Source organism: Nesoenas mayeri, assembly GCF_963082525.1.
Source record: "Nesoenas mayeri genome assembly, chromosome: 17".
In the NCBI taxonomy this organism is placed as follows: Eukaryota; Metazoa; Chordata; class Aves; order Columbiformes; family Columbidae; genus Nesoenas; species Nesoenas mayeri.
The window spans coordinates 8,856,992-8,872,328 of NC_137565.1; the positions used below are offsets into that span (position 1 = coordinate 8,856,992).

Below are 15,337 nucleotides of genomic sequence, written 5' to 3' on the forward strand. Positions count from 1 at the left end.
GAGATCTAGTGATGCAAGGCAAACGCTGGCTTAAAGATGTCATGCAAGGGCCCTGTTTGCAGCGTGGCACATCCCTGCAGGGATGTGTTACAAAAACACCTTGTGAGAGCTGCAGTGGATGCTGTGGGTTGGAGTGAGCTGCTGAGCCCCTGCAGTGTCAGCACAGGTTGTGGAGGGGAATGACAGCCCCGGCTCCTCCAGTGCCTAGAACCAGCCTCTCTGTTGAGGTTAGTACTTTACTGTTACTGTATGTTACCGTTACTTGTGTATTACCCTCTTTTCCTGAAGCTGCCTTATACAGACACAATGCCAGCACCACCGTGGCTGCCTCGCCTCGTGGGACAGGGACCCCTGTGCCTCCCCACACTCTGGCTGTCGGGCAGGCTCTCCCGGGCTCCTCCGGCATTTTCCCGTCCTCGCCCCGCAGGAGACTTTGCTCCGGGGCTCCCCCAAGGCGCGGACCCCGCTACCCCAGCCTGCCCCTCGCACGGGGGAGGCCGGAGCTCCCCTCTCCATCCCGCTCCCCATCCCGCTCCCCGCCCGCCGGGGGCGCGTCCCTCGCCCCGGGGCGGCCCCGCCCGCGCACGGTTCGGCCCCCGCCTGCCCATGCGGGGCGGCCCCGGGCGGCAGAGCCGCTTCAGCCTCCCCGCGGGCCGGGCCGGGCGGCGCAGGATGGGGCTGGAGCTGTACCTGGACCTGCTCTCGCAGCCCTGCCGCTCCATCTACATCTTCGCCCGGAGCAACAACATCCCCTTCGAGTTCAAGCAGGTGGAGCTCTTCAAAGGTGGGACGGGCACGGCCGCCCGCCCGCCGCCGAGCTGCCCCGGGGGCGGTGGTGGGCGGCGGGGCCGGGGCGGGCCGCAGCCCGTCGGGTGCCGCGGGCTCAGCGCCCCTCTCTTGGCTCTTGGCAGACTCGGTGCTGGGGAAGAAGCCGGCGGCGGGGAGCGGCGCGGAGCAGTCCCGCGCAGGTGAGGGGAGTCAGCGGGCACCGTTTCCCCGCAGTGGGCACCGCCCCGCCCGGGTGTCTGTGCTGTCAGCCGGGCCCGTTCCGGGCGGCGCTGGGTGCCTGGCGGCTGCCCCGCGGGCAGGGACAGGACAGGCCGCGCTCCGGGGCTGTAACGCGATCCCCGTGCGGGGGCTGGAGGGGCTGGGACCGGGCTGACCACTCCTTGCGCTGGCGGGGCCGAGCACCGCGCTGGATCCCGGCCGCGACCTTTGGGCAGCGGGGCCGACCGCTCCGCTCATGGATCGCGCATCCCGCGAGGGGGTTTTGAGGTCCCGGCCCCAAAAAGCGCCCCTTCGCCTCCCGAGAGAGGAGCAGGAGCGGGTCCTGCTGCCCGGCCATCGCCCTGCAGCGGGGCTCCCTGCAGAGCACCCCCCGCTCCGCTCCTGCGCTGGGAGCTGACGCGCTGTTGAGCCCGTTCGGACCGTTCACTTCGGTCCGTTCCAGATCAATAGCGATGCAAAGATCCTCTGCCTGCTGAGGCAACGTCAGCTCGTGTTTGGTGAAGCTCAGTCTCAGCCAAAGGAGGAAACGCTTGAACTCTGGACGTCAGCAAAGTGCTGGAGGTAGTGGAAGTGAGAGATCGCTCACTTATGAGAGGGATGCAGAGCCCAGCGGTTGAGCTGTGGTCCTATTAAGAGAGGATCCTATCCTGCCTGGGGAGGGTGAAACAGGTCAGTCCTGCCCAGGGTTGCACTCAAGAGCTGGATCTGCTCCCAGCCCCTGGAAGCTCCACTTGGCCCATTGGGAGGGAGGGGCCAGCTGCTCCTTGGGTAACCTGTGTGGTTTGAAACCGTGCTCTGCCGAAGAGCCTGAATACAATGGTTTGACCGTGCAGCTCTTGTTCCCAGAGCGGTCTCATAGCTGTGGTACATCTATTTTTGTGGGTCCCCAAGGAATGCTCCTCCAGCCGTTTCTAGCGAATTAGTCACAGTGACAGCCGAGGAGTGCTCTGGGAGCCCTGTACTTAGCAGAAACACTCAGCTGTTCAGACTTGTCCAACTGTGCAAGATGACTATGGCCTATTTACATATTGCATTTTCCTACTAGATTGTTACTTTTTTGCCTAAGGCAAAGCATAGTACTGGGAAGTCCTTGGCTGAGGAGGTGATCAGACAGGGATGTGATTGGCAAATAGACTGACTTTTTTTTCCTTTCTACTTTGGTAAAGTCTTGTCCACTGCTCTTTTTTACCCACCTGTCAATCTCCTTCCCTGCACTATGACTTACACTTAATGATTCTTCCTATGTGCAGCCTGCCCTGCTTTTTTACGGGGTATACTCTGATTATTAAAGTAATTCCTCGAAGCCCAGCAACACACACAGTGTGTATATATATCCTTGGGGGACATCAAGAACTAATTACACCAGATGCAACTGATGTTAAACAGCACCATAAGTCAAGTCAACATCACAGGAGCGATGGGCTGTAAATCACTGCCTGTTAGTTAACATTTTTTTTTAAACAAAGGGATTTTTGTACAGGACCTCCTGCTGGTCAGGCTGATTTGATCAGGATTTGCACCCTGGAATGTCATGTCTCCTCCTAGAGAGCACTTAAAACAAGCAAAACAAACTCCTAACACCTTGTCTTAAGTAGGTATTTCTGGACTTTTTTTTTTTTTTACAATTCCTTGGCATTTAACTGCAAGTTCAGTGCCTGAAGTGGGAAACTGAAAACCTGATTAGATAGTCAGCTGTTAATGCCTCCAAACTCCAAGGGACAGCGGAGTTTAAACTCTTTTATGGATGGTGTCTTCTCCTGCATTTTCCTGACAGAGGAAGGTTCACACACAGAGCCAGGAGTGACGCAGGGCAGAGGTGTTTGAGCTTCCCTGTCCCTAGCGAATATCCACTGTGGCAGGATAAATTATTTCATGAGCCCACTATGGCATTGCTGACATTCACGTTTTTCCCATACCAGCAAAAACTCTGGAAACACCTTCAGCTGCGTGTCTGCCGAGGGATCAGCAATGTTGACAGCATTTGCATTCTTTGTAAACGTTCAATTCCCTCTGCTCTTCAGAGACAAACAACAGGAAAAAGACTTTGCTCCGTGTGTCTGTAAGACAGTTGGGTTCACTGATTAATTACCCACTGTGGTAATCTCTGTGGGCACAAGGCTTTCCACTTGCTTTCCATTGTGTCTCCATCCCAGCTAGGGTCAGCCACATTTACATAGTGCAGGAAAATTACTAAGTTTTGGTGTTGCCGGTAGGAGCAGGAATACCAGCCATCTGCTCTTGTTAGGATGCTCTGCACACATACTTAACTTTTCCAGATCCCGCTTCCTTGGTAAATATTAAGTATATTTTAGCTGCTCAGTTGTCTTTATCCCAACTTCTTTTTTCCTGCTGTCTCTAAAGCCATAGGACACACTGTTCTCAAGTCAAGTCAGCTGTTCCTGGTTATCTGCAATAGTGTTTTCAATACCAGCACCTTCAACATGGCATCTAAATGCCTCTTATGAAGTAGTTTTTCAGTAAGTTTTTCAAGTGTTACTGGTACCTGAGTCAAGCGACAGAATTCCTGTGTGGAAATGTGAACTGCTCCATGCCACGTGCCCAGCCTGAGCCGACTGCCCTCTGCAGATAGTGGTTACACTAATTCCTCAACCTCATTACCTTCTAATTGTGAAATATGACCATATAGGGAAAACCTAACACAGTTCACTGATTGTCCTGTTGGCTACAGGTGTTTCATTTGTCATCCACTGGCAGATGCACTTCTGACCTCAGACTTGTGTGTTCATGTCTGCAGGGCCATCAAACAGTGACAGAGCTGGCAAAGTCAGCCTCCTGAAGAAAGTACCAGCTCTAAAGGACGGAGACTTCACCCTAGCAGAATGGTAAGAACTCGGTCCTTAGGCGTCCTTGGTTACCAGTGATCTGTGCAGCATTTCAGAGATGAGTGATTAAGGATCACAGAATTTATGAACATGTTGGTTATATGTCATAATACAACCTCATTTGCTCTGTTTCCCTTTCCTGTTTGAATTATCTTTCAGTGTGTAAACAAATCAGGTGACTTAACTTCTTGATCTTCCCTTGAATGCAGTTACCTCAAAGTGGGATTATAAACATTTCTAGGAAATGTTTAAAGCTTATAAAAATCTCTTTTTACCATATGAAAGAACTGTGTTTATCTGAATTAGTCATAAAGGCCAAGTGAACACCTACAGAGGTAAAATTTAGGTTTTACATTATAAGATTAATATGGTTTATGGTGTCATAATATTGAAATAATTGAACTATAGCAGTATCAGGATAGTAGGAGGGTCTGCATTTTCTTCTGTTTTGTCAGCACAGGATTTTCTGTGGCATCTCTTTTTGCAGTAACAGCCTACATATTGTTGCAGATGACTAACATGTTTTTCCATCTGACTTCTGCCAATCAATGAGAGTATAAACTTCTGGACAAACACAAAAAGATTCTATGGATTCTCCTTGCTGGGACTTCCACTGACTTGAAGGGAAGCAAGCTGTGGACTAGAGACAGATTTGCTCAAAGGCAACATAAGCCATTAAAGAGTTTAATTTAGTACACAAGTGCATAAACATGCACAGGTCTCAAAGAGATGCGTCAGAACATTCGAGGAACAAGTGGGGTTAACGTTGCTGATAGACAATTGTGGAGGTTTGTTTGTTCACCCCATTGCTTTGCACCACAGGACAGTGCTGTGATTTTCCAGCAAGTTAAACTTTTTGTGAGAACTAAGGTGACAAAGTGCCATCTCTGATGTCATGTGAATTAAACACCTATATGTGGTCCCTAGACTCCATCGCAAATCCTGATCTGGATGCTTTTTAGTGGAAGCAGCAAGTTCAGAAGGGGCAAGAGAGGGAAGTTAGGTGAAAACCTTCTGCACTGTAACTCCCTGTGCCCTTTCTTGTCTCCCATTACTGCCGGAGCAGCACGGCCATTCTGCTGTACCTGAGCCGAAAGTACAACACTCCCGACCACTGGTACCCATCAGACATACAAAAACGGGCCCGGGTAGATGAATACCTCTCATGGCATCATGCTAACATCCGGGCTAATGCTCCTAAGACCATGTGGATCAAGGTAAGGAGAATAAATATTAAAAGGCATTCAAACAGCCTCAATTTGTAGAGAGTTTGTCACACTGAATTAACAAACCTAGGCCTTTCCTGGCTGGAAGGAGCTGTAAGAGGGGGAGCTCTTCCTAATTGCTCAACATCAGGATCTGGCAAAAGCAGCTTCAGTCTTTTTTTGTCTTTTTTTTTCATTAAAGCAGGTCTGTTACAGAAGGTCTCAAAGCCCAATAGACTTCCATTGCCTGGATTTGTGAAGGGATATGTAACAGACTTGGTCTTGCCTCCGAGGGCCTCCCCCTCGCTGCACAGCTGTGCGGAGTGTGCACAGACACAGAAGTTTTGCTGCTTTGGCCTGTGATTTGTTGCTGGAAACAGAGAGCCTCACATTCTTCATACAACCAGTCCCTGCAGCCCCATCAGGGTGGAAATCCAGAAGGAGCCTTCTGCTTCCAGCTCACTTAGGTACTGCCCTGGAATGGGCTCAGGGACAGAAAGAATGGCAGAATTTCCATATTCAGTGTCATCAGATCAATTTGCATTTAGGCAAAATTAACAGAACTGCAAAGAGGCAGAAAGTCATTTAGCATCAGATGATTTTGCTGGACATCTATTTCCAGCCAACTCACCAGTCAGTCAGTGCAACTCTCCTTGGAGAGACCCAGGTGTAAATATAGCCATGCAAATACAGCTGTGGTATCGAATTCCAGATGAAATCAGAGTTGCCAATAAACAGGTAAGAAATTAACTCTTCCTTTGTAAAATTTGCCCTTGTTCTTGCCTAACAAAGCATATCAGGACTCGTTTAGCTTTTTGATTAATTGACATTTGAATTTTTGGCTAGAGAGCACAGAGCAGCAATTCAAATATGAGTCACATTCATACGAGAAGCAGTTTCTTCCAGTCTCCGCAGGCTGCTATTGCAGTGCCCCATGGGGAAGAAATCCAACTCATTGCAGCTGATGATTAGATAATCCAGATACAGAAAAGATCCTCAGAATAATGGAAAATAGGAAAATGTATAAAGCCACCATGTAACAGAAGGCACATTAGCTAGACATTGGAGAAGATAGACTGCCCCGGGATACAGAAAAGGAAGGAGATGCTGTTTCAAGTGGTTATACCCAGAGATCCCATCATGCATAACTGGAACCACTTAGGAAGAGAACTGGCCATGAATTTCCTGATGAAATGGATTCCACATGTATTTGGCAATAACCCTGGCTTGGATTAAGCAATCCCAATTTGAATTGTTGAATATACTAGCAGTAAGGAGAAATCCAGTCCACTCTCACCGATGGAAATCTGTATCTTTAGTTTTGCTTCTCTAAAGAAACTATATTTCTAAAGAAATTATATTTCTTTAGCTGTGGTAGGTGGAGGCAGCATATTTGTGGAATGCTGTGGGCTCCAACGGTGCATACACCTCTGTGAATGACAAATCTCACAGAAAAGCAGCTCCCCTCTGTGCCAGCAAGTCCATGGAGACAAGGAATGCACTTATATGATTGCTCTGGAAACATTTCTAGTGGTGTAAAGAATGATGCTTGGGAGGCCACAGAAAGGCTGGTGTACAAGTGGTGCTGACCCACTCCCAGCCTGGCTGGCTGCTGCCACGCAGAGGAAGCCAAGTCCTGCCTCTCCGGCCAGTGCTGATGCAGAGATTTGTCTTCCCTGGAGCTGTTGCCCATTTTCTTTCGTAACCCACCATGGTGGAGCCGAGGAGCAGAACTGGCAGGCACAAAACGAGCTGAATCCTTGGCTTCATTCTGCATGTGGCTGCCCGTGAGCTGGAGGTCACTGTCCCAGCTTGTGCACTCTCTGTCCAGGAGCTACTCGGAACTGCAGCAGTCCATGGAGCTCCTGCAGCTTTGCTGCGGGATCGCTAATGATAACAAGTAAACCATTGGGTGCAACTTAAATGACTACCACCAAATCCATGAGAAGATGGCCAGTTGTACTCTCTAGTCCCTGCTCTCCTCAGGTGCTGATTCCCCTCATCACAGGGCAGCCCCTGCCTGCTGAGAAGCTCCAGGAGGTTATGGAGGGGCTGTTCGCTTCCCTGAAGCAATTTGAGGAGAGGTTTCTGCAGGACAAGGCTTTTATCATTGGGAGCGAGATCTCTCTGGCAGATCTTGTGGCCATCGTGGAGCTGATGCAAGTGAGTGCTTGGCATGGGGTAAGAAAATCTCAGCGCAAGGGCAAACAGATGCTGCTGGGCAGGGAGGGGTGCAGTGTGTGGTAACACTTCTCTGGAAAGGGGAGGGAGTAAGGGCATATCTCAGCAGAGCTGGCCTAAACCAATGAAAACATGGGAGTGGGTTCAGAAAAAAAAGCTGGCTGCAACAGATTTCTCTTGTTTCTCTTCTCTAACAATACTTCATCTTCTCCTTCATCCTTTATTGTGACTATATTTTCAACCTCTGGAGAAGGAGGCGATATATAAAAGGGAGAAGCAACAGCAGACAGGTCTGGTGAAAGAAGAAAATGATACAGCAATACCATTCTCATACAAGAATATTCTTCTTTAGATGGTACTTGCCCATGCCATGCCTGGAAGATGCACGACTGAATTGCAGAGGCAATCAAATTAAGTCTGTTACAAACTGGCTGTTCTCTGCCAGGCCATCAGTGCCTGGATCCTGCAGCCCAGAAGTGATTCTTTCTCCCAGTTCTGTATTGCAGAGCTTGAAAAATAGCAGTTCAGCTTCTCTGCAGCGTTGTATTCCTGAGAGTGGCACAGGCAGGAAGCAGAAGGGGGGTAGATTATGTCAACTAAGACATCAGCTCAATTAAACGTTTAGTGTTTTGTGCTGTGGTTTTGCTATATAATATATTAATAGCATATCATACTGTGGATTGCGCAGTTATCCCTGGAACTGTCAGCCCACCGCGTCTTCAATGCTGTAGCTGAAAATCACTCACAATAAATGGTCATCACCTCTGCTGCTCAGAACAGCTGTTCCTGCGCTCAGGAACTGACTTGTAAATGCCCTTTAAAATATTGGCTGTTCCCACCCAGATAGATACACCCGACCAGAGGACATTTCCCTCCTTCCTAGTACTGCTCTATGTGCTCTTCTTCATTTTTTTTTCTCCTGCCTGTATTTGCGGATACACTTTTGGCACCCATTGTCTTGGTGCAGAAGTGCCTGCCCAACACCTCACTGTTCCTCTCTCCCCTCTCTGCAGCCTGTTGGAGTCGGTTGCGACATCTTTGAGGACAGACCCAGGCTGCTGGAGTGGCGCAGGCGGGTGGAGGATGCTGTGGGGAGAGAGCTTTTCTTCCAAGCCCACGAGATGCTCCTCAATATCAAAGAACTGAGCAACATTCAGATCGATCCACAGCTGAAAGAGCATCTGACACCTTTGTTGATGAAGATGTTGAAATGAATTAACCTATCTTAACCATGTTTTCCTGCCCTTTGTTTTTTAACTTCTCTGACCTCTAATTCTACATGCAACTGGAAAAAGCACAGTAATTCTAACACAGAAATTGCAGGGTGTCTCTCCCCTCCCCAAACTTTTCCTTTGTCTTTGGTGGTGGAAGCTGGGGAAGTTTTAAGATGTGAAACATTAAATTTATACAACAGGCTGAGGCCCTACACGTCATTTAACATGTGAGATGATGGAGATGTGAACAGTATTTCTAGACAAAGTTTGACCAGCCTGCAAACTGGAAACATTAGACAACAGTGCAGGATGAGGATTGTTGTTTTTATGTGGTTTTAACATTTGCGGCTCCTTCTCAAGTGGCAAGCACTGCATAGCATGCCTGATCTTCACCTCACATGAGGATCTGTGCACACGTTTGCAGAGACAAGTACAGAGCAAACTACAGGCAGCCACAATAGTGAAGAAAGTAATGGAATCTTTTTTTTAGTTTGTTATTGCTGAGGCATCTTGCTTGGCTGCTCCTGTACATTCGACGCTTCTTCTATTTAGCTTTAGGTTCCTGTGAGAAGTTTCTTCATATTCATCTACAACTGTGAACCTTCATAATTCTTCAGGTTAATCACTGCTCTTGATTTTTCAAATCCCGGGTTTCGGTGGTGCTCAGTTTGCTGGTACATATGTGGCAGCAGCTGTTCTTGGAGGTGTGTGTAGTAAAGGCCAAGCCACTTAAAAAAGCTGAGGGTGGCCAGCCTTCGAATAAGTGCCTATCTAAAATACTCTGTTGATATTATATAGGGAATACACTGAAAGAATCTCTTCACAGTTATTGACTGAAAGAGAATATAATAGCAATCAAATTGGTTTTTTTCTAATACTGTGAAAGCAATCCACATTTCTAGTAGAAAATGCAGAGGAGGAAATAAATCTAGACATGACCTTCTAAGACTGTTTTGGATGGAAGTTCACCAAGGAAGTCAACCCGTGCAGCTGAAGTAATGAGAGATTTTGTGGCATTGAGCAACAAACGCAGCACAAGGGCAGAGAGTTGCTTTGGAGCTCTTTTTCTTGGCTGTGTTTATTTCTGGTTAGCTGTAGCTCAAATACAAAACTCTTTTGTACTGCAGCACGATTTATGAGGTAAAACCGGGAGAATCCAACCATTTCAACTTTCTTCAGTCGAAAAAAGCAAATTGTAAAGGATGCAGAAACTCGTGGAATATAAATCTCTGCATACTTCCATTTACGAGTAGTTGTTGCCCTTGAACCTTCCCTGAAATCCTTGCCCAAGAACTTTTTCTGTAAGGAATAAGACAAAATGCGTAAATAATTCAGGAATTGCTTCTCTCGCTAATCAAATAGCTTCTTTTCTTTCCAGTACTACTATGTCTTGGCTAGTGACATTTTATAAAACCTGATGTATTCTGGTGATGTTTTTCACTAAGGTTTCAGTCCTAGATAGTACTGATTCAGTCCAGAGCCTAGAGAGATCCTTAAATTCTCTGTCTGGACAAAGAACTCCATTATATACTTCATCTTGCATTAGCAGGAAATTTTGGGGTTGGATTATGTTCTCTTGTCTTTATAGCGACATGACTGAAGGTGCCCGCTTTTCATGAACCAAACATATTAGAAACAGATATGCATCTATTCCTACCTTTTCTTCCCCCAAAATAGCTGAATAATATGTTTTTATTCATGTCTTATTCACAAAGTAGCGTCTACAACCGAGTTAAATTTCACATGGGAAGTGGCTGATTTTTTTTCTGTTAATTTTGAGAGTGGGATTGCTAAGTGGATGATGACATATGCAAATGTCTGCAGGAGGGAAAAAATTAGCATGGTTTTCCAAAGGCTGAGCATGGCTGAAACGATGTGCTGATGTGCTGTTCTCTCTTGGTTGTATATTCATCCCCCTACAAGCATTTTTATTGCCCACTCCAAGACAGAAACGATAAAACAAATGTCTCTAGTTTAACAAAAACTCTGGGAGGCCATGAACAAGCTGTCACTCACATGGTGAACCATGAAGAGCAAAGGACAATGCAAAATTAAAGGTGTTTGTGACAGCCCCATGTCCTGTTGTAATTGCTGACATCTGACACTTGAATCTTCTCTTTTCCTTTTGGAGACCCTCTGATATGCTGGTTTCTTGTCATGTGGAGTGGTTTTTTTGGCCTTGGAATTAGAAGAGATTTTTAGTATTTGAAAGAATGAGAAAGAAGTAGAAAAATGGATCCTAAATGGCATCTTCCCAGGAGACAAGGACTCCCAGCAATCAGGTCGTGATGGGCTTGCACCGGGGGTTTGCAGGGTGACTGAATACCCCCACTGCCTTCGTTTTGGTGACAAACTCAGGATCATCTCCTCTGTTTACAAGATTATATCTTCCTGCACATTTACCCTAGAATCTAACAGCCTCTCTCTTCACAATCGCTCTCCCAGAAATCTGTTTCCAACCTTACAGCTGGCTGTTTTATGCCTACTGCTCCTCGAGCCAGTATTGTCTTCACTAGCACCAGTGAAGGCCAAGCAACTCTCCCGGAAAAAATAATAGCAATTCCATCAGTTTTCACTAGGGTTGTCTCAAACTGTAAAAAACCAAAAAGTCACATTATACAGGGCCAATTTTCACAACAGTGCTGTGCCTTAAAACAGATGACATTCTAATTTAGCTGGTTCGTAACCTTTTGTTGTAAATAAGCACATATAACCCCCACTAGACAGTAGCTCAGCTTCTGGGAAACCTCTGATCTCTAGATTAGACACCTCTGATCTCTAGATTAGATTGTCCCTGTGAGGCAGCCTGCCAGGGTCACTTTTATCAACTTTGGAGCTCAAAATGTGCCTTGCAGAAGCTAGTTTGCTAATTATATCTGTTGGATAAAACAATAAACCTCTCTGCTTGCCTTTTAATTTCTTGTAGTGCTGGTTGCTCTGACAAATCACTGCTCTTCCATTTTTAACCTTCCCAGCACAGAGAGGTACAGAGGGGTCCATGGTGGTGACCAGAAATGACTCCCCACCATCAGTAAAGACCATCACAAAACTCATCTTGTAAGAAGCCATTGAAGGAGGAATTTTTTTGGTTTTGTTTTGTTTTGTTTTTTACAACTGATCTGGCACCTCACCCCAGCAAGAGGAGGACTGAGAGACATCTGACTATGAATCTTTAATGTAAAACAAAGTCTCTTTGAACTAATCCTGGAATGCACACTGATTCCTGTATTTAAAAAGTTAACTAGGGGGAAGGGTAGCCAAAGAGCCAGGAATCCATATTTTAAATAAATCAATAAGGGGAGGAGGTTGTTAGGATTAGATGAATGAGACAGGTAAACTGAGGCAAGCATCAGGTAGTCTGTAAACCCTGCAGTACCAACCAATGGGGAGCAGGGGAGGGAATATGCAGCTGGGATTTGGGTGATATAAGCAGGGGCTTTTTACCCTATTCTGAGTGCTTACCATTAGGTAGGACACCCGTTTTTGCAAAATTGTTCATGACGTATGCTTTGCTGAGATACCCTGCCTGAGCCTATTATATTGGCAAGATTATAGTTTCCTACAACCTTACCCTTCTGTCAGCGAGATGTGATTTTTTGCTCTCACACTCTAATATATATCCCAGTAATACATAAGGTAAAAAGCAGAAGGCTGAAAGCCAGCTGATGCGATTGGGGTAAAACAAAAAATTCTTCACGGAAAAGTGTTGTCAGGCATTGAACAGGCTGCCCAGGGCAGTGGTGGAGTCACCATCCCTGGAGGGGTTTAAAAGACGTGTAGATGAAGTTCTTGGGGACGTGGTTTAGTGCTAGAGTTGGGTTAGGTTATGATCCTGAGCGTCTCTTCCAACCGAAACGATTCTGTGATGTTGTAAGAGAGCAGCCAAAGCCCCGCCTGTGGCTGCCACAGGGCGGGGGGCGGGCAGGGCAGCGCGTCCGTGGCGCTGGGAGCTGCGAGGATGGTGCAGGACCCGGCCGCAACTCCCGCCCCTCCGGGGCTGCGCCGCGCCGGCCGCTCGGGGCGGGGCGGGGTGAGCTGAACGGGCCGGGTCGCGCCGCCATGCCGTTCCTGGAGCTCGACACCAGCCTGCCGGCCAACCGGCTGCCGCCGGCGCTGGCCCAGGAGCTCTGCGCCGCCGGCGCCGAAATCTTGGGCAAACCGGCGGAGGTGAGCGCGGGGCCGGGGCGGCGGGGCCGGGGCGGCGGGGCCGGGGCGGCGGGGCCGGGGCGGCGGGGCCGGGGCGGCGGGGCCGGGGCGGCGGGGCTCGGTGTCTGTGCCTCACGATGTCTGTGCCGCAGCGGGTGAACGTGACGGTGCGGAGCGGGCTGCCCATGGTGCTGTCGGGCTCGGCCGAGCCCTGCGCGCAGCTGCTGGTGTCCTCCATCGGCGTGGTGGGCTCGGCGGAGCAGAACCGGGAGCACAGCGCCCGCCTCTTCGACTTCCTGACGGCGAAGCTGGGCCTCGGCCCCGAGCGGTGAGTGCGGCCCGGCCCGGGGGCTCCGCCGCGGCTCCGGGCGGGGCTCGGGCGCCGTGTGTGCCCCGGGGGGCGGGGGGGCACCTGTCGGGGTTCTGCGGTGTGTGAGCGTGTGAAACACGGCCAACAAAAGTACAGGGAGGTGTTCAAAGTGATGGTGACGATGAGATTAATTAAGGTCTAATACAGATCCAAGACTCGATTGCAAACAGTAAATGCTCTTGGATGCTGAATCGCAGACGCACAGTTAGGTACTGATAAAACTGTGGACTGGTTCACACTTGTTGAGCCATCTGGGAAATACTGTTCTCTGAAGATGGTTAGTGCTAGTTGGTGTAATTGGTTCAAAGAGCCTCACAGTGGGGTCGCTATGCCAAGTGCTGGAGCAAGGCTGTTCCCAAAGGTAAGCCATGTCCCTCTCTGCCCCCCTTTCCCATCTCCCCAGGGAGAATAATAGCATTTCCCTGCTCTCAGGGTGAGTACCTGGCAAGATTGAGAGCTGCATGGGTCCTTCTGAAATGGACGAGTGTCTGCCATAAACAGTGCTGAAATTCAGTCTGCTTCCCAGTTTGTGCAGATGAAGCCTGGCACCTGTTTGTGTTCTGCCTGTACGCAGCTTATCTTTGCCTCTGTCAAATTAACACCATGGAGTGTGAGCCAGCAAGAGCTCAGTGCAGATTTTCTATCTTGTTGCAAATTGGGCAGGGATAATATTTAATAATAAAATAATGTTTCCTGCCCACTTCATTTTTGCTCTTCTACCCAAAAAGGATTGTCATCCGCTTTTTCCCGCTGGAGCCTTGGCAGATCGGCAAGAACAGAACAGTCATGACATTCCTGTGATCCCTTGAGCGGCCTGTTGGAACAAAACAATGGTGAAGACAACCCAGAGATGACCGGTTCCGTCTACTTGTTTCCTTTTGTGATCAAATCTGCGTAGCTCTGCACCTTCACCTGTGTGATTCACACAAAGCTAAACAGTGGGGCAACCAGCTGTGTTGATTTTACTAAAATAGTTTAGGGTTTTTGTCTCAAGCCTCTCTCTTAGCCCAAGGACTCTCCCCATGCCTGTGGCTAAGCCATTGCAGTCTGGTGATGGCCATATGTGGGCCTAAAAAAAGCTCTCTTGTAGCAGCCAAAAGTATAATTCCAGAACACATTTGGGTTTATTGAGGACCAGAGAGGTTGCTGGGATCATCCAGATGTCCTTATACTTTGCAAGGCAGAAGGATCCTTCTTTCTATTTTTCTGTGGCAGCGGAAGGGTCCCAGGCTGGCTGATACCAGGGAGTCAAGTTATTTTCTTTTCAGACTCCCCAAAAGCCCTTCCTGGAAAGAGGAGTGGTTATTGGGAGGGAAGTTTGTGCATTTATGTAGTTTTTGGTTAGGGCTCGTGTCAGATCTTGTGCTTTACCGTTGCCACTTGTGGTGCCTGCTCCTACAAAATGTTGTTTGTCCACCACATTTTCACAGCTGAATGTTTGCGTGCTGATGGCAGCATGTAGAGGAGGGAGTCACTTGTGGAGAATTGCACTGTGCCACAGGAAAATATTTGTAAGGTTCTGCTACTGCCAGATTTAATTCCTGTTATTCACCCAGTTGTTCAAAATACTTTTCTTCAGTCTGTTGTTACAGGGAGTTTCAGGACTATACAGCATCTCACTGTGCTCTGTGGCTGGTGTCTTCAGCTCGCTGTCCCCGTGGGGAAGTGTGTTGGGTTTTTAGGACCCATATGTTCCCTCACTTTATAACTGGAATACACATGGCATTTTATTAAAAGCACGGTACTTTTTATTTATTATGTTATCTCTGCCTTACACAGACAATGAGCATTTATCAGTTTCCACTTTGTGACTTGGTGAGGTCCAGGCCGCAGACAGGGAGTTCAGGAATTGAGAACGTGCCCCTGGGACATGGGTTCTATGGGAACGCAAGGCTGTGCTCCTTTGACATTCTGACTGGAGTTTTGTTTGTTTATGAGTTGAGGTTTCAAGATAGTTGAAAATGTTCCTTCTAATTGCCATTTGATATTGGTTGCTCCTTATGCATAACAAACATCATGTATGTTTGCAAAATCTGTCAGGAAAATGATACCAAACACAAATTTGAGTATCAGGCTAGTGAGGCTACACCTTATCTTGTTAATAAAATTTATCTAATCCTCATTTGGTGTCAGTTTATTGACTTACAGCATTGGGGTTTTGTAGGTCTTGGCACTTGGAGACAGGTCTCATGGCTGCCCAGGGCTGTGTGCTTTCTCAAGAGGTCTCTTCAACTAAAACAAGATGTCTGAATAAAAGGGGTCCTCAGTGTGACTTTTCCACCATTTTCCATGTTGTGTCTGCGTTCTGGCATTCTCTGATAAAACCTTCTAGAATAATGCAAAATCACAGCGAAAGTGCTGGGTCAAGGA

General features: G+C 48.0%; 2 protein-coding genes across 3 annotated transcripts; both read left to right on the plus strand.

Moving 5' to 3' along the window:
• Positions 1-672: 672 nt before the first annotated feature.
• Positions 673-8,451, plus strand: LOC308047014 (glutathione S-transferase theta-1; the record flags this gene model as incomplete). 2 transcript variants are annotated; one of them, XM_080355218.1, is made up of 6 exons in its annotated part: positions 673-784; positions 912-968; positions 3,764-3,851; positions 4,918-5,068; positions 7,043-7,219; positions 8,251-8,451. In XM_080355218.1, 6 exons carry the CDS (start codon positions 673-675, stop codon positions 8,449-8,451), a joined length of 786 nt encoding a protein of 261 aa, XP_080211344.1. The 2 variants fall into 2 exon arrangements, with proteins under 2 accessions (XP_080211344.1, XP_080211345.1); XM_080355219.1 differs by lacking the exon at positions 912-968.
• A 3,895-nt stretch (positions 8,452-12,346) lies between these two features.
• Positions 12,347-14,183, plus strand: DDT (D-dopachrome tautomerase). Its single transcript, XM_080355573.1, has 3 exons — positions 12,347-12,618; positions 12,750-12,925; positions 13,696-14,183. Exons 1-3 carry the CDS (start codon positions 12,511-12,513, stop codon positions 13,766-13,768), a joined length of 357 nt encoding a protein of 118 aa, XP_080211699.1. The 5' UTR covers positions 12,347-12,510; the 3' UTR covers positions 13,769-14,183.
• Positions 14,184-15,337: the final 1,154 nt, after the last annotated feature.